This window comes from Apium graveolens, chromosome 1 (genome assembly GCF_009905375.1).
Source record: "Apium graveolens cultivar Ventura chromosome 1, ASM990537v1, whole genome shotgun sequence".
Lineage (NCBI taxonomy): Eukaryota > Viridiplantae > Streptophyta > Magnoliopsida > Apiales > Apiaceae > Apium > Apium graveolens.
In genome coordinates, this window is record NC_133647.1 from 19,175,593 (window position 1) to 19,201,608 (window position 26,016).

A 26,016-nucleotide genomic window follows, 5' to 3' on the forward strand; every position below is an offset into this window, starting at 1 on the left:
GCAAGACATGTAATCGAAAGCATACTGGTGTATGTATCAAAAGGGATGTAACGTGTTATCGGTGTAAGAAGAAAGGGCATTATTCTAACGAATGTCCAACAGGTAGAACAGCAGAGATGACTTGTTTCCAGTGTGGAAAGAAAGGGCATATCGCCAGAAATTACAAAGGATCAGTTATGGCAGCCAGTGTTCCGAGAGTGTTAGCATTACCTCCACCGCCGCCTAATCAACCCAAAGCAAGAACTTTTAACATGACCATGAAAGAAGCGGTGCAGAGTCCAACTGTTATTGCAGGTACGCTTTTGGTGAATTTCGTAATTTCAAAAGTATTAATTGATTCTGGAGCTACTCGTTCATTTGTTTCTGAAGAATTTCTTGATAAGTTATATTGTGAAATCGAATGGTTGGGTGAAACATTAATTATAAAATTAGTGAATGACGACCAAGTTCCGGTAGATCGAGTATGTCCTGCGTGTGATATAGAAATAGCCAGACATCATTTTTCGGTAGATTTAATTCCTTTTAAGCTAGGAGAATTCGATATTATCTTGGGAATGGATTGGTTAGCATGTCATAACGCTTAGATAGATTGCGCGAATAAGAGAATCAAATTGCGAACTACGGAAAATGCAACGGTAATATTCAAAGGGGAAAAACAATAGAAGAAATTTCTTACTGTGATGCAGACTAAACGATTGCTTCGACAAGGATGTGAGGCGTACATAGGTTACGTGTTAGATACTGAAAGAGGAAGTCATAGAATAGAAGACATTCCAATTGTGTTCGAGTTTCCAGACGTCTTTCCAGACGAGCTTCCAGGGTTACCACCAGATCGAGAAATTGAGTTCACAATTGATCTAGCACCAGGTACAGAACCAGTTTCGAAAGCTCCATATCGGATGGCTCCAGTCGAAATGAAGAATTGTCAACGCAACTGCAAGATCATCTAGACCGAGGCATTATACGACCTAGTGTATCCCCATGGAGTGCACCGGTGTTATTTGTGAAGAAGAAGGACGGCAGCATGCGATTATGCATTGACTATAGGGAATTGAATAAACTCACTATCAAGAACAAGTATCCCTTACCGAGAATCGATGATTTGTTCGATCAGCTAAAAGGATCGGCATGGTTTTCAAAGATAGATTTGCGATCAGGCTATCATCAATTGAAGATTAAAGCTAAAGATATTCCAAAGACTGCGTTTCGTACAAGATATGGGCATTACGAGTTTTTGATAATGGCATTCGGTCTGACAAACGCGCCAGCAGCATTCATGGATTTGATGAACAGAGTATTCAAGAAATATTTGGATAAATTCGTGATTGTATTCATTGATGACATCTTGATTTACTCCAAGTCAGAAGAAGAGCATGCAAAACACTTGAGAATAACTTTGGAAATTCTGAGGAAAGAGCAACTATACGCAAAATTTTCGAAATGTGAATTCTGGTAAAGAGAAGTACAATTTCTAGAGCATATTATCAGTAGAGAAGGCATCCAAGTCGATCCAGTGAAGATTGAAGCTGTGTTAAATTGGGAAAGACCAAGGACGCTGACAGAAGTTCGAAGTTTCTTGGGATTGGCAGGTTATTATCGAAGGTTTGTCAAAGATTTTGCGAAAATAGCAACGCCGCTGACCAAGTTAACTCAAAAAAGTGAAAAGTTTGAATGGAGTGATAAGTGTGAAGAAAGTTTTCAAGAGCTGAAAAATTGGTTAGTAACCGTACCAGTACTTGTATTGCCAGACGAGCTAGGAAATTTCGTCATTTTCAGCGACGCTTCGTATCGCGGGTTAGGATGTGTACTGATGCAGCACGGTAACGTCATCGCATATGCTTCGAGACAACTTAAACATCATGAACACAAATATCCCACTCATGATCTGGAATTGGCAGCGATCGTATTTGCGTTGAAACTTTGGAGACATTATCTCTACGGTGAAAAATGTGAAATTTATACAGATCATAAATGTCTAAAGTATATCTTTACGCAAAAGGAATTGAACATGCGACAACGTCGATGGCTAGAATTGATAAAGGATTACGACATCACGATTAGTTATCATCCAGGGAAAGCAAATGTTGTAGCAGATGCGCTGAGCAGGAAAGAAAAATTGAATCGGTTAACTTCGTATGAAGACTAAATCAAGGAATTCGACAAATTGGAAATTGAGATTCGTATTCCCAATGAATCTGCTGAAGCTATCTACACTATGACTTTCTAACAGGAATTGTTAGAAAAGATTCGCCGCTGTCAAAATGAAGTGATGAGTCAAGATGACGACCTGACGGGAGAAGAAATCACAACTCAGAAAGATAATGAAGGAATTTTACGCTTTGCGTCGAGAATCTGGATCCCTAACATAGTAGAATTAAATGAAGAAATAATGCGAGATGCGCACAATTCGAAGTATTCCATTCATCCAGGAAGTACAAAAATGTATCGTGATCTGAAAGAAAACTTCTGGTGGCCGAACATGAAGAAGGAAATAGCTGAATGGATAAGTAAATGGGAACATCTGGCAATGGATTTTGTGGTAGGACTACCAAGGACAAAGGCAAATCATGATGCGATATGGGCAATCATTGACAGAGTCACGAAGTAGGCATATTTTCTACCAATCAATGAAAGATTTTCACTCGACAAGCTAGTGCACATATATCTCAAAGAAATTATGATGCGACATGGAGTTCCAGTATCTATCGTGTCAGATCGAGATCATCGTTTCAACTCAAGATTTTGGAGACAATTTCAAGAATGTCTTGGAACTAAATTGAACATGAGTACCGCTTATCATCCGCAAACCGACGGGCAAAGTGAAAGAACTATCCAAATGATTGAAGACATGTTACGAGTTTGTGCGATCGATTTTGAAGGCAGTTGGGATGAACATCTACCCCTAGTGGAATTTTCTTATAATAACAGTTATCACGCCAGTATTGGAATGCCACCGTATGAAGGATTGTAGGGAAGAAAATGCAGATCACCAATATATTGGGATGAAGTTGGAGAACGCAAAATTTTGGGGAGAAAATGCAGATCACCAGTATATTGGGATGAAGCATTGTACGGGAGAAAATGCAGAAAATTTATGTGAAGCGTGTGTCAAGGGGAAGCAACACAGATAAAGTTTTCCCGTTGGAAAATCTTGGAAAGCTAGGAGGCCATTGGAGATAGTTCACACAAATATAGCTGGTTCATTTGATATTCCATCACTTGGAGGTAATAGGTATTACCTAACTTTTATTGATGATTTTAGCAGAAAAAGTTGGGTATATATCATCAAAGAAAAATCAGAGGCTCTTGATAAATTCAAGGAGTTCAAAGCACTTGCAGAAAAGAAAAGTGGTCAGTATCTGAAGACACTCAGATCAGACAGAGGAGGAGAGTATACTTCAAACTTGTTCAGAAGTTTTTGCAGAGCACATGGCATCAGTCATCATTTGACAATATCATATACTCCTCAATAAAATGGTGTTGCATAAAGGAGGAACCGCACAATTCTTGACATGGCAAGGAGTATGGTGAAAGCAAAACACTTGCCAATAACTTTCTGGGCGGAAGCTGTTCAATGTGCAGTTTATTTGTTGAATGGTTGTCCAACAAAAAGTGTCAAAAATAGAACTCCGAATGAAGCATGTAGTGGTAGCAAACCATCCGTTGGGAATCTCAGAATTTTTTGATGTATTGCTTATGCCCATATTCCCGATCAGAAAAGAAAGAAGCTAGATGATAAAGGCGAAAAGTGTATTTTTACCGGATATGACAAAAGAAGCAAGGCGTACAGACTTTATAATCCTCTTACGAAGAAATTAATCATTTCTCGAGATGTTGAGTTCGATGAATCAGATTACTGGAGATGGAGCGAGGATAAAAGAAAAGTTGCTGGTTTATTTTTCAATGGTGATGACGATGATGGTGATAACCAGAACATTGAAGATGACGATGATCAAACTCCTCCACCAAGTCCAAATAAACAAACTCCTAGATCGGCACCATCCACGGGAGGTTGCAGCAATTCAGGAGGAGCACCACGAAAGATGCGGAGTCTGGATAATATTTATGAAGTAATAAGTCTGGTACAAACGACCTTTGATTATTCATTATTTTGTTTAATGGCTGAATGTGATCCAGTTACATTCGAGGAAGCTTCTGAAGAAAGTAAATGGAACAAAGCCATGGATGAAGAAATTGGCGCAATAAAAAAGAATGATACATGGGAGCTCACAGATCTTTCAGAAGGACATAAAGCAATTGGTGTCAAGTGGTTCTATTAAACTAAGACGAATCAAGATGGGGAAGTGGAAAAATACAAGGCGAGTTTGGTGGCTAAAGGTTACAAGCAGAGACATGGCATTGATTATGATGAGGTATTCGCTCCAGTTGCAAGAGTTGATACCATACGACTTCTGACAGTAATTGCAGCTCAGAAGCAGTGGAAAATATTTTAGATGGATGTCAAGTCTGCATTTCTCAATGGTTATCTTGAAGAAGAAGTCTATATTGAGCAGCCTCCGGGATATGTTCAAAAAGGCCACGAAGATAAAGTCTATCGACTCAGGAAAGCCTTATATGGTTTGAAACAAGCTCCGCGAGCATGGAATACAAGGGTTGATAAATATTTCCGGAGAAATGGCTTCGTGAAGAGTCCATACGAGCATGCCCTCTATATGAAGACAAATTCAGGGGGAGATATTATGATCGTGTGCTTGTACGTGGATGAAATGATATTTACAGGAAAGAACCCTGGTATGTTTGATGATTTTAAGAAAGTTATGACTAACGAATTTGAGATGATAGATATTGGTCAAATGTCATACTTTCTTGGAGTCGAGGTGAAGCAAAACAAAGATGAGATTTTTATGTCTCAGGAAAAATATGTGGAGCATATTTTAAAGAAGTTCAGAGTGGAGGAATGCAAACCAGTAAGCACACCAGTAGAAGCAAGCATAAAGCTCAGGATTGATTCAACGAGGGAGTCGGTAAATCCGACGTTGTTCAAAAGTTTGGTTGGAAGTCTGAGATACCTAACTTTCACTCGTCCAGATATTATGTATGCGGTTGGATTGGTTAGTAGGTACATGCAGAAGCCGAAGCACGATCACTTTAAGGCAGTTAAATGAATTTTGAGATATATTAAAGGTACCTTTGATCATGGATTATTTTATTCTCATTCTCAAAATTCAAAATTAGTAGGCTACTCAGATAGTGACTATGGTGGTGGCTTGGACGACGGGAAAAGCACATCGGGATATGTTTTTCATATCGGTTCAACGATATTTTCATGGTCATTAAAGAAGCAGCAGACAGTTGCCCTATCAACATGTGAGGCAGAATACATCACAGCAACAGCATGTGCATGTCAAGCTATGTGGTTAAGCTACATATTGAGTGAGTTAAATCTTGCAAAAGAAGATACAGTTACAATTTACGTGGATAATAAATCCTCTATTTATCAAGCGAAAAATCCAGTGTCACACAGTCGTAGCAAGCACATCAATATCAAATATCACTTTATTCGAGAGCAAGTGAACGAGAAAATTGTGGAGTTGGTGCACTGTAGGATCGAAGAAAATTTAACGGATATTTTCACAAAGCCGTTGAAGCCAGAGATTTTTTATAAAATAAAAGAGAAGCTCGGGATGCAAAGTCGGGTTTGAGGGGGAGTTTTAGAATTCAAACCCGTTCTACATGTATACAGCTAGCTAGGTCAAACATAGGTGAGTTAATAAACACTATACACGCTTTGTAGAAATAAACAAGGAGCACCCTATTTAGAAAGATTACAGCTGGGTTTGTAATAGCAGTAGTATAAAAACAAGAACTAAGTTCCATTACAGCTAGAAGTATTGAAGTCCCAAGGAGATAATAACGGCAGCAGCTTCCCAATGTTTAAGAGCAGGCTGATCATATTTGGATAATTAATATTCTGATAAAAGTGCTTAGATCAGCTTGTAGCTTACATATGCACTGAGGTAATCATCTTGAGGTCCTATAAATAGGCTCCTCTATTTGCATTACTAACTATCCAAGTGAAAACCAGAGAAAGAGAATAGAAAAGAGCTGTAGCTCATAGTTAAGAGAAATAGGCTGAAGCCTTGTTGTAATAAATTTTAAAGTTGTAGTCTTTGTTGAGTGAAATAAAAATATACATCCTGTGTGTTCAAGCCAGTTCCAAACAAGCCAGTTCCAAACCTTTAACATATAGCACACATATAGACACGTAAACAGTTTGTTTAAGATAAAAAGTATCAAACCCAGGCCCATACACGTTTCAAACACTAAGAAGATCAATTTTACAATTAGTCAGCTGTTGTCCATTTGGAGCAGTATTATATGTGGTTTGATGGTTAGGCATAGTGCAAGAGGTTCCTGCATCAAACACATTGGTGAGTGGGGGAAGAGGCTAGTCAAGTCTCACGTGTTGTTGTTGATGGGCCTCCAATGTCAGTTGATTCTGCTACTGTGTGTGAATTATGCAAGCTGAACCCTTGTCCCAAAATTGCTGAATTAGCACACCAATTTGCCATGGTTGTGCTCCCAAGGTGATAGGAATTTGCTGCGAACACGGATGAACAGTGTTACCCTTTGTCGCTGGAGCATTAGTGGGAGGCCAATGTTGTTGCTCCACAACCAGTTTGTCTCATCCAATGCTCTTCTTCAGCGGTGTCCAGCCTTTTGTTCTGGGCAAGGTTGTTTCTCATTTCTTCAGCCACTTCCGAAGTTACATTAGGGCAACCAGTAACATCTGTGCCCCTATAGCCAAGTAATGTTTGAACCTGTTGATGCCCTAATTACATTTTTACTTTATTCTATTCCCCTCAACCTCTACACAGTGCATCCATGCAGCGTCCCTAACTGACATGTTCGTGCATGAAATCAAATGGAGCTTAATTTTTCTTTTCATTAGATATATATATAATTTGGCAATTAAGTTTACAATAAATTTTAGAGTAGAAGAAAAAAATAATTACATTTTACCTTAACTCTATTCCCCTCAACCTCTACACAGTGCATCCATGCAGCGTCCCTAACTGACATGTTCGTGCATGAAATCAAATGGAACTTATTTTTTCTTTTCATTAGATATATATATAATTTGGCAATTAAGTTTACAATAAATTTTAGAGTAGAAGAAAAAAATAATTAGTTGTAATATATTTGACAAAAGATTAAATAATTAATTTTAACTCAAAATCAAACCTAATTTCTCTTTTCATTTGATGAAAAGAAAATTAAGCAATTAAGTTTAAAATAAATTTAAGAGTAGAAGAAAAAAATAAGATAAGTTAAAGTACTATTTAACATAAGATAAAATAATAAATTTTAACTCAAATAATGAAGTAAAAGTTAAAACATCTTCGCAAACAAACGATCTCCTAGAAATATTAAAAACAATAACAGTTAGCTAGATTGCCACACTTGAGAATAATAAAAATATTAAAATAAAAATGGGTTATACCATCAATTTCTTTAAATTCCCCTGACATCTTTATATTTTAAAAAGTTATGGAAACAAAGGTAAAAGATTACACCGTAAATGACACCAGATAGAACTGCTAAACATAAAAGTGGTAGCCCTGGTATATGAAATGATACAAAAGATGAAATGAATTCATACTCACAATTAGTTTGTGGTTAGCTGGGTATGATTGAAATAAATTGAAACTAAAGTAAAAGGTGTACATTTGATAATTAATGAAATGTTAAAAGATGAGAAAAAGCAAAAGTTTGATAGTCCATTATCTAAAAGAATATATATATATATATATAGAGAGTAAAGTTCTATGGAGTCCAGTTTTAATTGGAGTCCCTCGGAGTCCATATATGTTCTGCAAGTAAAATATAGCTTAAAATATTGCAAAACATATTATTTTTCGACAAACATCACTATTCTATTAAAAATCTTGTAGATTGCATACATTTTACAAGCAGAACATTACAAAAATATATTATTCTACAAAACATATTTAGTTTGCAGAACATAAATGTTCATGTTGCAGAACATATTGCAGAAAATATATATTGTACTGTAAATATATGAGATTTGCATGATTTTGTTAAAGTTATGCTATTTGTGTGACATGTTTTGCAAAATAACACGTTTTACAAGATATTTTATTTGCAGAATGTAAATGGACTCCGAGGACTCCGACAAAATGGTGGACTCCATAGAACTCAGCCCATGTATATTATTCTTTAGTTTTTAAAAGGAGGTAATATGATAATGATACTACACTCTTTGTTGAAAAAGACAATTATATAAATAATGGGAAACTACAAGGAAATCATGAATTTAAGCTACAAATTTACACATAGTTTACTATGTTACCTTCCGGCCAAGTAACGCTTAAATTGTGAAGTCGTTATACCATTTCCGTAAGAAAATTAATTTCATACAGCTGAAACATGTAAGTGAAATTAAGAGAGACCCCTATTTCTAAAACTAATTTGTAGCCCTTCCCTCAAAATAAGTTTTATGATAATCTAAATTATTATTTTGTGATTGTATTTCTAGAGTTTGTACCAATGTTAAATACATTAGACTAGAGGATTTTAATATGAACTGTCTTCAAAATAAGAAATAAACTCTAAAAGAAGATCATATCCTCATCATTCCTCATAGAGAAGTGTAGAAGGTTAGATTTTAATAATGTTATTCTAGGAAAAATATTCAAAGTTAGATATCGACACGTTACAAATCAAAGGATCTCGAGAAGTCTTTCGAGAAGTCTAAAATGACTTATAGAAAAGTCGCAAAAGATATGGATAAGTCAATATGCATGTAGAGATCTCCTACAAATATTAAAAATAATAACACTTAGCTAGATTGCCACACTTGAGAATAATAAAAATATTAAAATAAAAATGAGATATACCATCAATTTCTTAATATTCCCCTCACATCTTTAAATTTTAAAAAGTTATAGCTAAACACCAGGTAAAAGATTTAGGGGTAAATGACACTACTTAATCAAATAAAGTTGCTAAACATAAAAGTGACAGGCGGGGTATATGAACTGATACACAAGATGAAATGAATTCATACTCAGAATTAGTTTGACTTTAGCCTAGTATGATTGAAATAAATTGAAAATAAAGTAAAAGGTGTACCTTTGATACATAATAAAATTCTAATAGATGAAGAAAAACAAAAATTTAATAATCGATTATCTAAAAGTATATATATATGTATATATATATATATATTTACTAGATGGAAATGGGAAGATTTTGTGGTATTAGGATTTGTGAATTATTATTTCATGTTGGTGGATTTATCGGCATAGATGTGCACTAATAATATGAGATGAATATAGAAAATCCCAATGTAAAGTGATTAACATATTATTTATATATCTTCACCTACATAGTTGCTAAAAGATTATAAACCTATGAGCTAGTTACATACATTGTTATGATCCTAATACAAGAAAGCAATCAGACAGGATTAAGCAAATTCGGAAGTTCGTACAATCTAACTTCACCCACATTAAATTACAATAAAACAGTTAATATTTGTTTATCTAGTAATTGTTTTGATAAAAGACTTGAAATTTATCTCAAATAACATATCTCCTACAAATATTAAAAACAATAACACTTAGCTAGATTGCCACACTTGACAATAATAAAATCATTAAAATAAAATTGGGGTATACCATCAATTTCTTAATATTCCCCTCACATATTTAATATTTTAAAAAGTTATAGCTAAAAAGCAGGTAAAAGATTTTGGGGTAAATGCCACTACTTAATCAAATAAAATTGCTAAACATAAAGCAGGAGATGGGGTATATTAAATAAAAAAAAAAGTTAAAATGAATTCATACTCATAATTAGTTTGTCCTAAGGCTGGTATGATTGAAATAAATTGAAAATAAAGTAAAAGGTGTACCTTTGATATTTAATGAAATGCTAATAGATGAAAAAGAGCAAAAGTTTGATAGTCGATTATCTAAAAGAATATATATGTGTGTGTGTACTATATGGCAATGAAAATATTTTGTGATATTAGAATTTGTTGATTATTAATTCATGTTGGTGGATTTATCAGCATAGATGTGCAGTTATAACAAGAGATGAACATAGAAAATCATAATGAAAAGTGATTAAGATATTATTTATATATCTTCACGTATATAGTTGCTAAAGGATTATAGATCTAGAATCTAGTTACATACATTGTTACGGTCCTAATACAAGAAGGCAATCAAACACGATTAAGCAAATTTGGAAGTTCCTATATTCTAACTTCAACCTCATTAAATTGCAACAGATAAAATAGTTAATATTTATTTATCTAGTAATATCTATCTAGCTATATCAGGAGAAGAAGGTTTAATTCAGAGGTGAAGTTCCAAATCTATGTCTGATCTATGTGCCAAAGTCGGTTGTTGTCCATTTCCAGAAGAATTATATTTGGTTTGATGGTTTGGCAGAGTGGAAGAGGTTCCAACGTCAAACACATTGGTTAGTGGAGGAAGATGCTGGTCAAGTCTCACGTGTTGTTGCTGCACAACCAACTGGTCATGATTATTATGAGGAACCGAAGCATAGAACAAATGACATGTTGTCTCATTCAATGCTCTTCTTCGGTTGCGTCGGGCCTTTTGTTCTATGTGGGCAAGGTTGTTTCTCATTTCTTCAGCCACTTCAGAAGGTGCATTAGGGCAACCAGTAACATCTGTGCCCTGCATAGCCAGGTGGTGTTTGAACCTGTTGATGCCCATCACCACCTTGGAGCAGTAATTACATTTTGTTGGAAATAATTTGAATTTGATTTTTGTTTTGTATTTGAATAAAGAAGCTGTCAACCCATGTAAATAGCTCAGAATTAGTCGTAGTGTTATCCCTCAGATATTTTAGGATCGTGGAGTTAGTCGAGCAAATGTAGGAAGTAGTTGCAGGTGTTTTAAGATAGGAGTCCTCAAATCTCTAGTTACTATTTATATTGTAAGTGTAGAGCAGAACTTTCAGGCCTTAGAAAAATAAACTTTGTTTTACCAGTTTTATACGTGTTACTCTCTGTGTGTGCATGTGTTGATATATCCATCAAGTTTCATCATCTGGTATCAGAGCGATTATTATAAGATGGATACAGGGAAAAGCAAGGTCTGGTCTGTGGGGCTAAAGGAAACTTTACGGTATGGGCATTGAAGAAGAAGGTTTTTATGCAGGCCCAAGGAGTGTGGACTGCTGTAGAACCCAGTAATGAAAAGACACCGATTGAGGGTAAAAGTGATAAGGTTGCCTTGGCTATGATCTACCAAGGCATACCAGAGGAGATTTTACTGTCAATCGCATGAAAGAACACGGAAAAAGAGGGCTGGGAGGCCATCAAAGTTATGTGTCAGGGAGCTGAACGTGTAAAGAAATCCAAGTTTCAGACAATCAAGGTGGAATTCGAGTCGCTACACATGGAGGACAGTGACCAGCTTGAGGAGTTCTACATGAAGCTCAATGGACTGGTATCTACCATTCGAGCTTTAGGAGAAGAGATACAGGAGTCATATGTGGTCAAGAAACTGCTACGAGCTGTTCCGTCTAGATTCTTGCAAATAGCTTCAACAATAAAGCAATTTGGAGATTTGGAAAGTATGACAGTTGAGGAGGCGATTGGATCTCTCCAAGCTCATGAAGAGAGAATGAAGGGTCAAACTTTAACCACCGGAAGGAGCCAAAACAGTGCTACTGGGAATAAGTTACTATTAACAGAGGAGGAGTGGTCTAAACGCGAGAAGAACGAAAACAAACTCTTGCTCACACATGAGGAATGGATAAAATGATCAAAAAGGGAGAATTCAGATGGGCAATCAAGCTTTAAAGGACGAGGTGGACGTGGTTTTCAGGGTGCTGGTCGTGATAAAGATGGCGTGAGGTGTTATAACTGCAATTTACTAGGTCACTATGCTGCCATTCGCAGGCGACCACGTAGAGAAAGAAACCAAAAAATGGAGGCAAACCTGGTTCAAATCAAGGATGATGAGCCTGCACTGTAGCTCTCCGAGTTAGACGAGAAGAAGATCCCACTGGTGTTGTTGAACGAGGAAAGTGTTGTTCCAAAATTGGATATGACTAGAAGGGAGAAAAAGATATCTCAACACTACGTCATAGATGGCCTATCGCAATAGTTTGATCATTAGTGTTACAAACTAATGTTACATTAGCTATGTTTATCTTCATCTACCGCAACATTACATATTTGATGTTACTATAGCCTTCCGAACATGTTATTATAGATAGAAAGTGTTACACCATGCAACATGTGTGAAATTATGTTACCATAGGGTATTTACCAATAAAATATTATCATATAAAAAATAACTAAATTTACATCTAATTATTTGTGTCTTAATTAATTAACTTTATAATATATTTAAGTAATAAATTAAAAATATAATTTTAATCAAATAAGTTAATATTTTTTTTGTTTTAAATATTAAAGTAAATATATATTTTTCTAATATATAATTTTTTTCTTTTAAATTAATAAAACATAAATAATCCTATTATTTGATTTTAAAAATAACTAATTTCATAAAATTAATTTATTGGTTGAATTTATAAATTATAGAAAGTGATAATGTTTTTACATAATAAATAATTTGATTATAATTTATAATAAATAATTCATTTAAAAAAAGAAAATTAAAATACAAAAGAAGAAGAGTTAAATTGTATAGGCGGGCTAAAATTTGGGCCAAAAATTGGAAGAAGCGGCAAATTTTCCAGGCCGGTTAAAATTTTGGATAAGTTACAACCCCTCTCTAACTATTCTCTACCACTTCATCTGCCTCTCTAGCTGGTTCTCTCTCAACTCTCTGCGTTGTTCTCTACATCTCTCTTAGCTTTAATGATATGCTAAAGTCGATTTCATTCAAGTAAGAGCTAAACTTTCGCACATTGATGGATATGGGGCTGCTCGAACCAATTCGAGTTTCAGAAAAAACTAGGGTTTTCAAGTTTGAATCGGGGTTTTTTCTTTTTTTTGATTTTTTCTTCAATTAATTGGTTTTATTTGTTTGTTTAGTTTGGTTTGCTTTGGGTTCTAATTGAATTTCTGAGCTCGGGATTAGGTTTCCCTCTCTAATTGTGTTTAGTTTGGATGTTTAAATTTTTGCAAAGCGTGGTAGCCGGATCTGGAGGCGGCCTTATTCTTCTGCTTGGGGCTCCTGGCTTCATTCTCGTGCAACATCCAAGGTTATGTCCATTCATTTTATCTCTGCTTCACTGCTTCATTATTAAGCATCAAGCATTTGTAATTATTCAACACCATGGCTCTTGAAAATGTTCATTTGTTCCAGGTTTATTTCAACAGGTGTTCACACAAACAGTTTAATACACAAGTATAATAACTAAAACTGTTTTATCTGTTTTATCTTTCGCACTGTGTATATTGTAGTTAGTTAGCTATAGACAGTAATTGTTGAGTTTGTAGTGAATTATTGAATTACCTGTAGACTTCAGACTTTGATTAATATATTTTTGATATAACACCTGGTGCGACTTGGAGTGTGAAAACTAAGATTGACATTGTATTGTCCGTAAATATTGGACTCTGATATTGGCATGTGTCGGATGAATCAGTATCTCTTGCAGGGACTTACTGAGAAATTCAAGGAGAAGGACACTACATACATGAGTTCATTCTCTACATTTAGAGCTACAAATTATTAGAATTAATGAGTACAGCAGTCACATAGAGAACTATGTGTCAATTCCCAGTGACAGGCTTGCAGCTGTGCATACACAACATAAAGAAATTCCAAGCTCAACTTAACACGTAACTTCGGTGGATTGTAAGTTACAAGTTTTATTTTGCAGTGAAATTATGGTTTAGAAAATATTACATGAAACTACTATAGAACTTGTTAACAGTCAGTTGTGAGTGGTTTTTGTGTTAAGCTGGTGTTAAAATTATAGTTTTCGTTTGTGCTTGTGTTGAAAGTGCTAATCATTTTAATAAAAATGTTAAAGACTTGTTTCTGGTAGTGATGCCATAGGCTAGTAATATTTTAGAGCTGTTGGTTTAACTTTATAATCACAACATTTGAGATATTATTAGTGTTAGTTCAGAAAGCTGTGTGTGGTTACTGCTCAAGACATATTACTGTTAGTACTTCTACACTTTCAATTATTAGCAGGCAGAATAAGCAGTCTGCCTTAATGGAATACACATGTTCGAGGAAAAGTGCATTTTTTTATGTCTGAGTAACAAAATTAAAGGGATAAATATCTTTCTGTGAGTCTTATTGTTGTCTCTAGAACAGAGCACACTTCTGAATAACATTTGAGGTTGCGTTTGGGCCAATTTTAATGGATACAATTAAAGGGAACTGGACTCTTATTTCCATGTATTGGTGATTGGGTATATAATTTATGTGATGGTGATGGTAAAGCATTTGCATCTAAAAGCTCTGTTAAAACAGAACATTTCTGCTACATTACAAAGAGTAATCATGCAATAAGAAATTTATTTTGAACTTACTGAAATCTAGCTAAAACCTAGAGTCCCCCAAGTTGTCGTGGTCAACAATATTGCTGATTGATAGGGAATAAAATGCATCTGTGAGAATGATTGAGATCTTCACTGATACAATAAGCTTAAATGATATTAGGATGGTTGTCAATTTTAGCTTATATATACATTGCTCATTTGATAATATACGTCTAGTGGTTTTAATCCATGATTCTTGCATTGTTTGCAATTTTCTTAATTTCACAGGTCCCCAAGATCCTCATAATGCTCATAATTACCATGTGTATATAAACTCATATTTTGCCTTCTTTTTTTGAGGACATCTATCTAACCTATTGCATATGATTTTTCTTCTTTTATCATCAGGATTGTCTAAATTTTTAAGCCAACTTACATGCAGGTTGTTTGGCAAGACAATGTCGACCCTGACAATATGACTTATGAGGTTCGAACACACATTATATAGTTCACATGATTGTACGGATTTATTAAATTATTAAGCTTCACTGTTCTTTCCACTTTCTTCAGATTAAGGTTATCCAATCCCACAGTATAAGCAACTTCAAACTTTTATATTTAATTTCTTTGGAACTGTGTCACGACTCATAATAGGCTTAATGTAAATTGAAATCTGCTGTGCATATAATATGTACTAAAAATGCTGCATTGTTATCTTTGGGGTATCTTGCAGTTAGGGACATGCTGGTAAAGGACACTTAAATAAAAGTGGACCAAACACTTGCTTCTGAAGTCGAGGAGAATGTGAAGAGTTTCTAGTGTTACTATTGTATTAAGTTTATCTTTTTTTTCTAATGTTTAGTAAAGAACCTGAACTATTTTATTTAGTTAAAATAATTGTTGTTTTCGTAGTTTTAGACATGTGATGGTTTGAATGTTTGAGTTGGTTTGGATGTAATACATTTTGTGGTATGTAATGATATTTTGGGATTGTTCGATTTCAAATAGAAGAATTTCATGTAATACTGCTTCTTACGTATGAAAAAAATGTTAATGATATATATATGTTCAAATTACAAACAAATCCTATTAAATTAGTATAATATAAATCATTTTAAAAAATGGGGCCCACCTGCCCCACAAGTAGGCCCTAATATGGGCCCCACAAGTGGGCCCCATCTATTTTTTTGCAAATTCCAAGTACAAAGGTAACATACATAGTGTGATACTATAGACATACATTGATGTTACCTTTGACGTCTATTGTAACACAAAAGTCCATGTTGCACCAGGGCAAATGAAATGTTACCTTAGGGGCCAAAGGTAACTCAAAAAAAAGCAACTTAAATTTTATGTTACCTTAGGTCTTTTGGGTGGCTATGGTAACATTTTTTTGGCCTTTTGTAACATTTTTTGGATGTTGCTGTAGGCTATCTATGGTGTAGTGCAAGTATGGTATCTAGACAATGGCGCAAGTTATCACATGACTGGAGACATATCAAAAAATTTCACTTTGGATGAAATTGTGACAGGAGAAGTAAAGTTTGGAGATGGATCAACGGTATGCATTAAAGAGAAAGGTTCAACCATATTTAAGTGCAAAAAGAGGGAAACAAGAGTGTTTAAGGATGTGTTTTACATTCCAAATCTTTGTAACAACATTCTTAGTCTTGGGTAAATGTTAGAAGATGGAAATAAGGTGGTATTGCAAGATGATTTTCTGTGGATATATGACAATGGTGGGAAGCTGTTGATGAAGGTACAAAGGACAGCCAACCGTTTATACAAGATTATGCTCAGAGAAAATTCAGAAGTCTGCCTGCTCACAAAAGCTGAAATAGATTCATGGCTTTGGCACACTCATCTGGGCCACGTAAACTTTGATGCAATAAGTCTCATGAACAAAAAAGAGATGGTAAAGGGTTTGCCAAAGTTGGTACTTCCCAGAACTGTGTGTAGAGGCTGTTTGATGGCAAAACAAACTAGGGCTCCGTTTCCGACTCAATCAAGTTACAAGTTAGACAAGGTGCTGAAGCTAATCCATGGGGACATTTGCGGACCAATCACTCCATGTACACCAGCTGGAAAGAGGTATTTATTGCTTTTGGTTGATGATTTTAGTCGTAAAATGTGGGTCTTTTTTCTGTCCACTAAGGATGAAGCAATAGATGAGTTTAAGAAATTTAAGAAGCTTGTGGAAAATGAATCTGGTGAAAATACTAAGACACTACGTACATATCGAGGGGGGGAGTTCTGTTTTCAACCATTTGCAAAATTTTGTGAGGATAATGGGATTGTGAGATAATACATAGCTCCTTACACTACGCAGGAAAATGGAGTTGTAGAGCGACGAAATAGAACAGTGGTATCCATGGCTAGAAGTTATCTCAAAGAAATACAAGTCCCATCAGATTTATGGGGTGAAGCCGTACGACACTCCGTGTAAGTGCTCAACAGATTACCCATACGAAGTCTCTCTTCCAATACTCCATATGAAGCGTGGTCAGGTAAAAAGCCTGATGTTGGTCATATCAGGACTTTTGGTTGCTGTGCCTATATGAAAATACCTGGAGTTTATACCAAAAAGTTAGATGATCGCTCAAGGATGGTGGTGTACCTCGGGAGAGAGCCAGGGACGAATGTCCACAGGTTATACGATCCAGAAGAGAACAGAGTTCATATTAGTATAAATGTGGTCTTCAATGAGGGAAAATCATGGGTCTGGAGTGATATTGATGGTGCAGTCACCAAGAGTCAAGCTCAGTTCACCATTATTGGGCATCCGTTTTCAACAGAAACAGATGAAGAAGCCGTTTCTAAATCTGATACTCCTGTACAGACGCCACAATCAAGTGACAGTGAACCAGAGACTCGCACGCAATTGTTGGAGTCAAGTCAAGGTGGTACCGAAAGTTCTGACAACAGCAACACACCTAAGTAGTATAGGCTTTTAAACGACATATATACTAATACGGAGGAAATTGAACTCGAGGAGGATGAGTTATTATTTATGGGTACTGAAGAACCAGTCACGTACAAACAATCTATACAAGAAAAACCTTGGGAGGAAGCCATGAAGAGTGAGATCGAGGCAATAGAAAGAAATAATACTTGGAAACTTGTGGCACTACCACCTGGGCATAAACCGATCGGTTTAAAATGGGTGTACAAGCTAAAGAAGAATATTGATGGTGAGGTTGTGAAACATAAGGCGAGGCTTGTTGCGAAAGGATACGTACAAAAACAAGGGGTGGCTTTTGAGGAAGTGTTTGCACCTGTTACTCGTTTGGAAATAGTGAGATTACTCTTGGCATTGGCTGCGAAAAATAGATGGGAAGTACATCATCTTGATGTTAAGTCAGCCTTTTTGAATGGAGATTTACAAGAGGATGTGTACGTACAACAACCTGAAGGTTTTGTGAAAAAAGGCAAGGAACACTTGGTTTATAAGCTGGTGAAGGCACTCTATGGACTTAGACAAGCGCCACAGGCTTGGTATGCAAAGTTAAATAAGTGTTTAGAGAGTTTGGGTTTCATAAAATGCCCTTATGAACATGCTGTATACACTAAACAGGAGAAGGGTGAGAGATTGATTATTCGAGTGTATGTTGATGATTTATTGATAACAAGGACAAGTGTTTCCATGATTCAGCGGTTTAAGGAACAAATGAGTGAGAAGTTTGACATGAGTGATCTGGGGAAACTATCTCATTACCTGGGGATAGAGGTGGTGCAAACTAATGAGTATATAGAGCTCAAGCAGACATCTTATGCTAGAAAGGTGTTGGAAAAGAGTGGTATGATAGAGTGTACACCCACTAAATACCCTATAGAACCAGCGAGTCAACTCAATAAAGATGAAACTGGAACACCCGTGGATCCAACCATGTTCAAGAGCATCGTAGATGGCTTGAGATATCTGGTTCACACTAGACCGGATATCGTTTTTTCTATTGGTATAGTCAGCCGTTACATGGAACGGCCCACCGAGATGCATCTCCAAGCTGTAAAACGAATTCTAAGGTACTTGAAAGGACGCTAAGTTATGGATTGGTATATTCAAGCGGGAGCAGCAATAACATGCTGACGGGGTATTTTGATAGTGATCTGGCTGGGCAACTCGATGATCGGAAAAGTACGGGAGGGATGGCATTTTATCTCAATGATAGTCTAATAACGTGGGTATCTCAAAAATAGTGTTGTGTGGCGCTATCCTCCCGTGAAGCCGAGTTTATGGCATCTACTGCGGCTGCTTGCCAAGGTATATGGCTGAGAAATTTACTTGGGAGACTTACTGATGCTAACATTGGTCCAGTGATACTCTACATAGATAACAAGTCTGCAATAGACCTCGCTAAAAATCCAGTGTTTCACGGACGCAGTAAACATATTGATATCCGATATCACTTCATCCGTGAGTGTGTTGACAGAGGTGAGATCGTGATCAAACATATTGGAATAGGTAGTCAACGAGCTGATGTGCTGACAAAAGGTATAGCCACTGTGAAATTTGAAAGGATGCGTTCGCTACTTGGCATCAGGAATCTCAAAACCCAAATTTGAATTAAGGGGGTGCTTGTTGGAAATAATTTAAATTTGATTTATGTTTTGTATTTGAATAAAGAAGCTGTCAACCCATGTAAACAGCTAGGAATTAGTCGTAGTGTTATCCCTCAGATATTTTAGGATCGTGGAGTTAGTCGAGCAAATGTAGGAAGTAGTTGCAGTTGTTTTTAAGATAGGAGTCCTCAAATCTCTGGTAACTATTTATATTGTAAGTGCAAAGCAGAACCTTCAGGCCTTAGAAAAATAAACTTTGTTTTTCCAGTTTTATAGGTGTTACCCTCTGTGTGTGCATGTTTTGATATATCCATCCAGTTTCATCACATTTTACCTTTACTTTATTCCCCTCAACGTCCACACAGTGCATCCGTGCAGCATCCCTAACTCACATCTTCCTCTCTGAAATCAAATCAAGCTTAATTTTTCTTTCATTAGATATATATATATATATATATAATTAGGCAATTAAGTTTACAATACATTTAAGAGTAGAATGGGAAAAAAAGATAAGTTGTAATATATTTGACAAAAGATAAAATAATAAATTTTAACTCAAAATCAAGCCTAATTTATTTTTTCATTTGATATAAAGAAAATTAACTAATTATGTTTAAAGTAAATTTAGGAGTAAAAGAAAAAAGGATAAGTTAAAATACTATTTAAAAAAAGACAAAATAATAAATTTTAACTCAAATAATGAAATAAAAAGTAAAATCATCTTCACAAATAACATATCTCCTACAAATGCTAAAAATAAGTACACCTAACTAGATCACCAATTTTGAAAATAATAGAAACATAAAAATAAAATGGGTTAGAGGATCAATTTCTTAATATCTCCCCTAACATTTTTAAAGTTCAAAAAGTTATAGCTAAAAAGCAGATTTAAAAGATTTGGGGTAAATGACTGTACTTAATAATGATACTGATTTAAGAAAAAACAAAAGTTTAGTTTAGATGTAAAAGTTGTGAGCAAAATGATACAAAAGATGAAATGAATTCATACACAAAACTAGTTGTAGTCATCCTCTATTCTATGAATGATTTTAATAAAATAAAGTAAAATTAAAGTAAAATGTGTACCTTTGATACTTAATAAAATGTTAATAGACTAGGAAAAGCAAAAGTTTGATAGTCTATACTCAATAGCTAATGGGCTTGATAGCTTAGAAATCTAAAAGAATATATAGAGGGAGATGGTAAAAAATTTTAGGGTTATCCATTACAAGTTTCAGGCCCACATTTTAAGTATTTGGATATATGAAAAGTATAGGGCCTATGGGCCCTCTGAATCATTTTACTGAATATATTCAATTTTAAATCATGTTGAAATTTTAAATATATATAGAGTCCAACTCAACTACAAACCAAATTAAAATAAAAACTAAAAACCTCAGCCCAACCCAAACTTGGCCCAAAAATATGACCATCCAGATAAGCCCAAAATAAAAAGCACTTACCCATTATTCAAAATTATATTTGGCGCATATACACACACGATACATATAAAACAGTTACAGACTTAAAAGTCATTTATTATCAATTTAATTGCTACAAACAGCCTAAAATCAAACAAAAAATTCACATTCATTATTTTATATAGAGATTAGCAGTACGAATTTGAAGGAAGTTGTTCAAATATAAAACAAATTGCTCGAAATTTGTAGATCTAAAGCTTGTTATTCAAAAAATCAGGAAATATTTATCAACGTTAAACATCAATCGATTATCACTTGCATTAGAAGATTATTAGTTCATATGTGTTATATTGGTTGATATAAAGTTGTATTCATACATGCATGCTATTTTTCTGTGATTTGTGTGGGTTTTAATTAATTCTTGTCATGAAAATATTGATTGATGTTGTTATTATGTTGTTGAAAAGATAATAATCAGTATTTAATCACTGATCTAACTACTAAAAGAGTATGTTTTGATAATTTGTGTTACTAAATTATTATGCTCTTACTGATTAATACTCTTCCTAATTGATGTTGTGTTTTGTTGGAATAGATATTAATCTGTATTCAATCACTGATCTAACTAGTAATAATGTATGTTTTGAAAATCTGTGTTTCCAATATGAGTCTAAAATCCGTATTTATGTGAAAAATAATTTGAAGACCGAATGGGTAAGAAAAATCAAACACTACTATTTTAATATGTTAGTTTAATTAGTATATTTGTTTTGGTATTGTTTTTTTGATAAATATATAAATAATATTTGTTTACATTAGTTTTTTATTTTTAACTTGTGTATATTATTTTTATTTTTTATGCAGTGTGGTCAGTTCTCACAAATGGTAAAGTTTCGAAAAAAATACAACACTCGTATACTGATATCTCACATTAATGAAAAGAGCTGTGCAATGATATCAGAAGTAGAGAAATTGTTCAAAGATGATGCTGAGAAGACAATGATGAAGGTGGCTAATAATAAATTTTACAATGCTGGTCCAAGTAAAAAAAGATGGTTACATTTGATTCTATCCTCACTCAGAAATTTCATCAAGCTTGAAATTATATTTGAGTACATTGAATTAGTAATTGTATAATGACTTAAGTAATTTTTGGGATGTGTGTCATAACACCCAAAAAATGTTGATTTTTAGATTATGATTGACATTATTATTGTTCAGGATCCAAATGAATCCATTTTAAAACTGAAATTAATGTTTCGATTATTTTGTTTTTTGTCTATTGCTACGGGAATTATGTACTTAGTCTTTTATATTTAGACTTGTTAGTATAAATATGTAATACCAATTAGTATAAAGTGGTCAATCACTAATACATAACAACAAATTAGTATTGTCTATTGATTTAATCACTATAATATATGTTACAAATTGTAAAAAAACAAATATATGACAATTAAATACAGTTACAACTTTTTTAACAGGATTTTGATTTTAATCAAGCATGAAATTATATTGCAATACAATAAATTAGTAATTTTATGATTATTTTTATCGTTCATGATTAAATGAATCCATATTAAAACTGAAATAGTGCATCGGTTTTTATTTTTTTTGTCTATTATGTATTTATTCTTTTATATTTATGCTTGTTAGTATAAATATGTAAGACCAATCAATATATTTGTTCTCAATCACTAATACATAAACAACAAACCAGTATTGTCTATTGTCTTAATCAGTATAATATATCATACAAATCAGTAATAATCATTTGACAATCATATACAGTTAGAGCTTTTTTAACAGTATTTTGATATTGAGGTTAAATTGTTCCAATCTCTCTCTATCTCTCTCTCTCCCCCTATATCAGTCTCTTTCTCTCGTATAAATATCACATTCACAACTGATTTCCAAAATAATTGTTAAAATCCAATCAGATTTTCCATCAATGATAAAAACAATTGAATATACTGATTTCCAGTAACAAACCAAAAACAATAAAAGAGAAAATTATGAGACATGACTAGTTTAAAATTGTATCAACAAATTTAAACTAATGGTACTACCTTGTAAACTAAATTTATCATATGAGAGTAATCTAACTAATATAGTTCAATAATTTACTCTACCACAACTTTATTCCTCTTAACACATCTCCTCTGATCATGAGTATATGCCTTACAAAGCGAACATTGCCGACTTGTTTTTTTGGATTTATTCAGAGCTTTCTCTCTCGCGCCAATCAGTCTTTTGAAGTAGTTTCCTTTGTTCTTGTACACATTTGGCCCGAGTATAGAAATTTCTTCGCTAGGTTGTTCCTCAACCATAGCAGCAATGTGATCTCTCTTAGTAAATACATCACAACGACCTTGAAAATCCAAATCAGTATTCAACTGTTTAATAGTTTGATGCACAAAATCGAGCTTCTCAAACACCATTCCAGTCTTGCTAACAGCTTGAAGAAAATCATACCAGATATTTCTCAATTTCAGAAAGGCTTGTTGCATCTTTATATAATCATTTGTTACTGAAACTGAATTGAACATAGTCCCTGAATTATCAATTTTCATCCAACGATTTAGAGCTAGGCTCATAGGAAACTTCGTAACTCCTAATTGTTTCAAACCACAAAAAGCATGTCTACAAACTATTACATACATTATAATTTTTTTACATGAACAAACAATATGATCCTTACTAACAGACATCTGCATCAAAAAATTCTAATATAAAAGTTAAAAAATAAATTAAGAACTCATTAAAATAATTATAAATCTTAAAAGAAAACTAATTAAATCCTTCAACTAAAATATATTTAAATAATTTTAATAGAATACAAGAATATTTAGGGCAACTAAAAGATATTTACAAACAGATAAAACCAAGCAATATTAAATCAACTTACTACCATTAAACATATAAGCACTTACTATCATTTATAAAACATCAACCTTTTTAAAACCAGTAAAAAATATCACCTTAACTAGTTTATCTTTAACTTTGACATCACCGATTTCCATGTGCGTAACCCCATTTATCTCCGCACTCATTCGCTTTATTTGCATATCCAAACAAGAAGAAATTATTTTTTCCTGAACTATATAAAATATTGCACGAGTGAACAAAGTTGCTGCATTATCTTCAATAAACCATGTTGATAATGTCTCCGGAATGCAAGTTTTTGACTCATGATCCAACCTTTCAGTTTCATTCCTTTGATGTTCCATTGCGCTTTGGAAACGCAACCAAAATTCACATAGAGTATCTCTTTGCCTATGAAACTGCCCAAAAAAGAAATTCTCACTCTCTGATCTTGATGTTATCCTCGTTAGACCAAACATAGGCTCGTCTCTAAAAAATGATGGAATCCAAGAAGATCTAATTAAATACATGTCTGAACGCCACTTATGATCGTCTAATTTGAACTCCTTTAAAACTTTCGTCGAGCCTCTCTCAAACTCATCAGTCTCTAAAATTGAAGACCATATGTAAGTCTTCATTTTCTCCATAAAATCCGTCTCTTTAAATAAACAATTCCCAAGCTGTAATTTTTTCACAAGAAACATATTATCAGTAATATAAGATGGCCATTTTAAGGTGACATTTCTTTGAGAGCATTAATGATTGCTTGTAAAATATCATTTAAAAGTTGCTCCAGTATAATATTAATACAGTAATTAAAATTTAGTATCTAACTATGAAATAATGTATCAAAGATTAATAAAAAAAATAATTTTTATATGAACAATACCTTGATAGAGAATTTTTGCATAATGTGCCACATGCATAGACGATGCTTACTAGCAATTAAACCATTTTTGTCAGAAAATGAATTATGTACATCGTCCTTCATAGCAGGACACTGGTCAGTAAGAATAAAAACTGGATTTCTTCCCATAGCTTTGATAAAGTGATCAAAAGCCCAAGTATAATCCTCAATATTCTCATGTGATAAAAGGAAAGCAACAAAAGTAACACACTTGTCGTGTTTATCTATACCAGTGAAAGGGGCAAATATCATATTGTACCTATATCATGAAAATCAATAATAATTACTAACAGAATCACTAAATACTATAGAAAAATTTACTAGTTATTCTATAAGATGTACACTTTTCTTACTTACTTGTATCAAAAATCGCATCAAAAGATACCGCGTCACCATAAAGCTCAAAATTTCGTCGACCAATTGCATCAGCCCAAAAAAGTTTCGTCAAGTGCCCATCTGAATCAACCTCATAAGCAAAATAAACAGATTCTGAAGTTTCCTGAATGGCTTTAAACTTGTCAATGATCATTTGCCCTTCTCTTTCACCATCAAATGATTTAACATCCCTACTAAAATTTCTAAAATCACGTAATTTGACACCTATATTCCCATACCACCAGACATTTCCTTCTCAAAATAAAAACTTTTGCTGACACCAATATTCACTTTCGAAGCATCAAAACAAATAGTTTTAAGAGTAATATTCATCTCCCTATTAGCCTTCAAAAACTGCTAACCAGTTTCACTAGCTAATGGATGGTTGTGTAATTCAATAAAAGTTTTAATATAATGCTTGTTATCACCCATGTATTTCAAGATCATTTTTGCTTTGTATCCACACCTTTGAGAAACTATGCGTCTTTTATTAAGAGCTTTCTTTTCAACATAAGGATTGTTGAATCCTTCACAACTACAAACAAAATGTTTAAGTGTAATAGTCCGATCAGCATCTTTCTTCATTGCTGTCTTGTGAACACCAAAACCACTCAACCGAGCATATTCTTTATAAAAACAATAACCTTTACTGAAACTGTCAAATGCCTGATTCTCGAATGGCACACTAATATCACCTACATAACTAGGCAAATAATACTTCATACCACCAGGTGAGGCAATATAATCTGTTACTGAACTTTCACTAACTTCTGAACCTCCACTACTAATTACACCAGAATTAATTCGAGATGAGTCGCCATAACTCGAACCTAAGCATTGAAACATATCCTTGATTAACATAATTAAAAATGGATTAAAAATGTTTAAAAAGTATTAATAACTAAAAAATAAGTGAAAAACTCAACTAAAACATATAATCCGTAACTGACTCATTAACGCTTTAAAAACTTTCATAAGAAATATGAATATAAACAGCTCAAATACTCAATCTAACTAATGAATATAACGTTCATCTAATTTAACTTTCGAATCAGTTCAATGAAAAGATAACATTCATCATTAAAACAGCTAAATCTAACTCAAGCATTGAAATAGTTAAACAATGAATCAGTAAAAATACTCAAAACAATACACAAAATAATGAATATAACTTTGATCTAATTTAACTTTCAAATCAGTTCAACATTAAAATAACTTCAATTACAGCAATATTAAGTATTCATAGAAAAAATCACTAAAACAGTTTAAAAAAGCAAACAATCCCTAAAAAGTTAGAAACAATAATTGACTGGAAATTACATCGAATTAAAATATTAAATCAACAAACTTACAAATTTAATCAACAAATATAGTAACATAAACAAAACAATACATATTTACCTTTATTATTACTAACTTTCAACAAATCTGTTGTTATCATCTTG

At 33.8% G+C, this 26,016-nt stretch overlaps 1 protein-coding gene across 1 annotated transcript; it reads right to left on the reverse strand.

Annotated features, from left to right (window-relative positions):
- Positions 1-22,547: 22,547 nt before the first annotated feature.
- Positions 22,548-25,417, reverse strand: LOC141720047 (protein FAR1-RELATED SEQUENCE 5-like). The gene is made up of 5 exons (XM_074522421.1): positions 24,934-25,417; positions 24,550-24,823; positions 24,179-24,455; positions 23,406-23,969; positions 22,548-23,135 (listed from the first exon to the last, which is right to left on the reverse strand). Exons 1-5 carry the CDS (start codon positions 25,415-25,417, stop codon positions 22,548-22,550), a joined length of 2,187 nt encoding a protein of 728 aa, XP_074378522.1.
- Between the last annotated feature and the right edge of the window lie 599 nt (positions 25,418-26,016).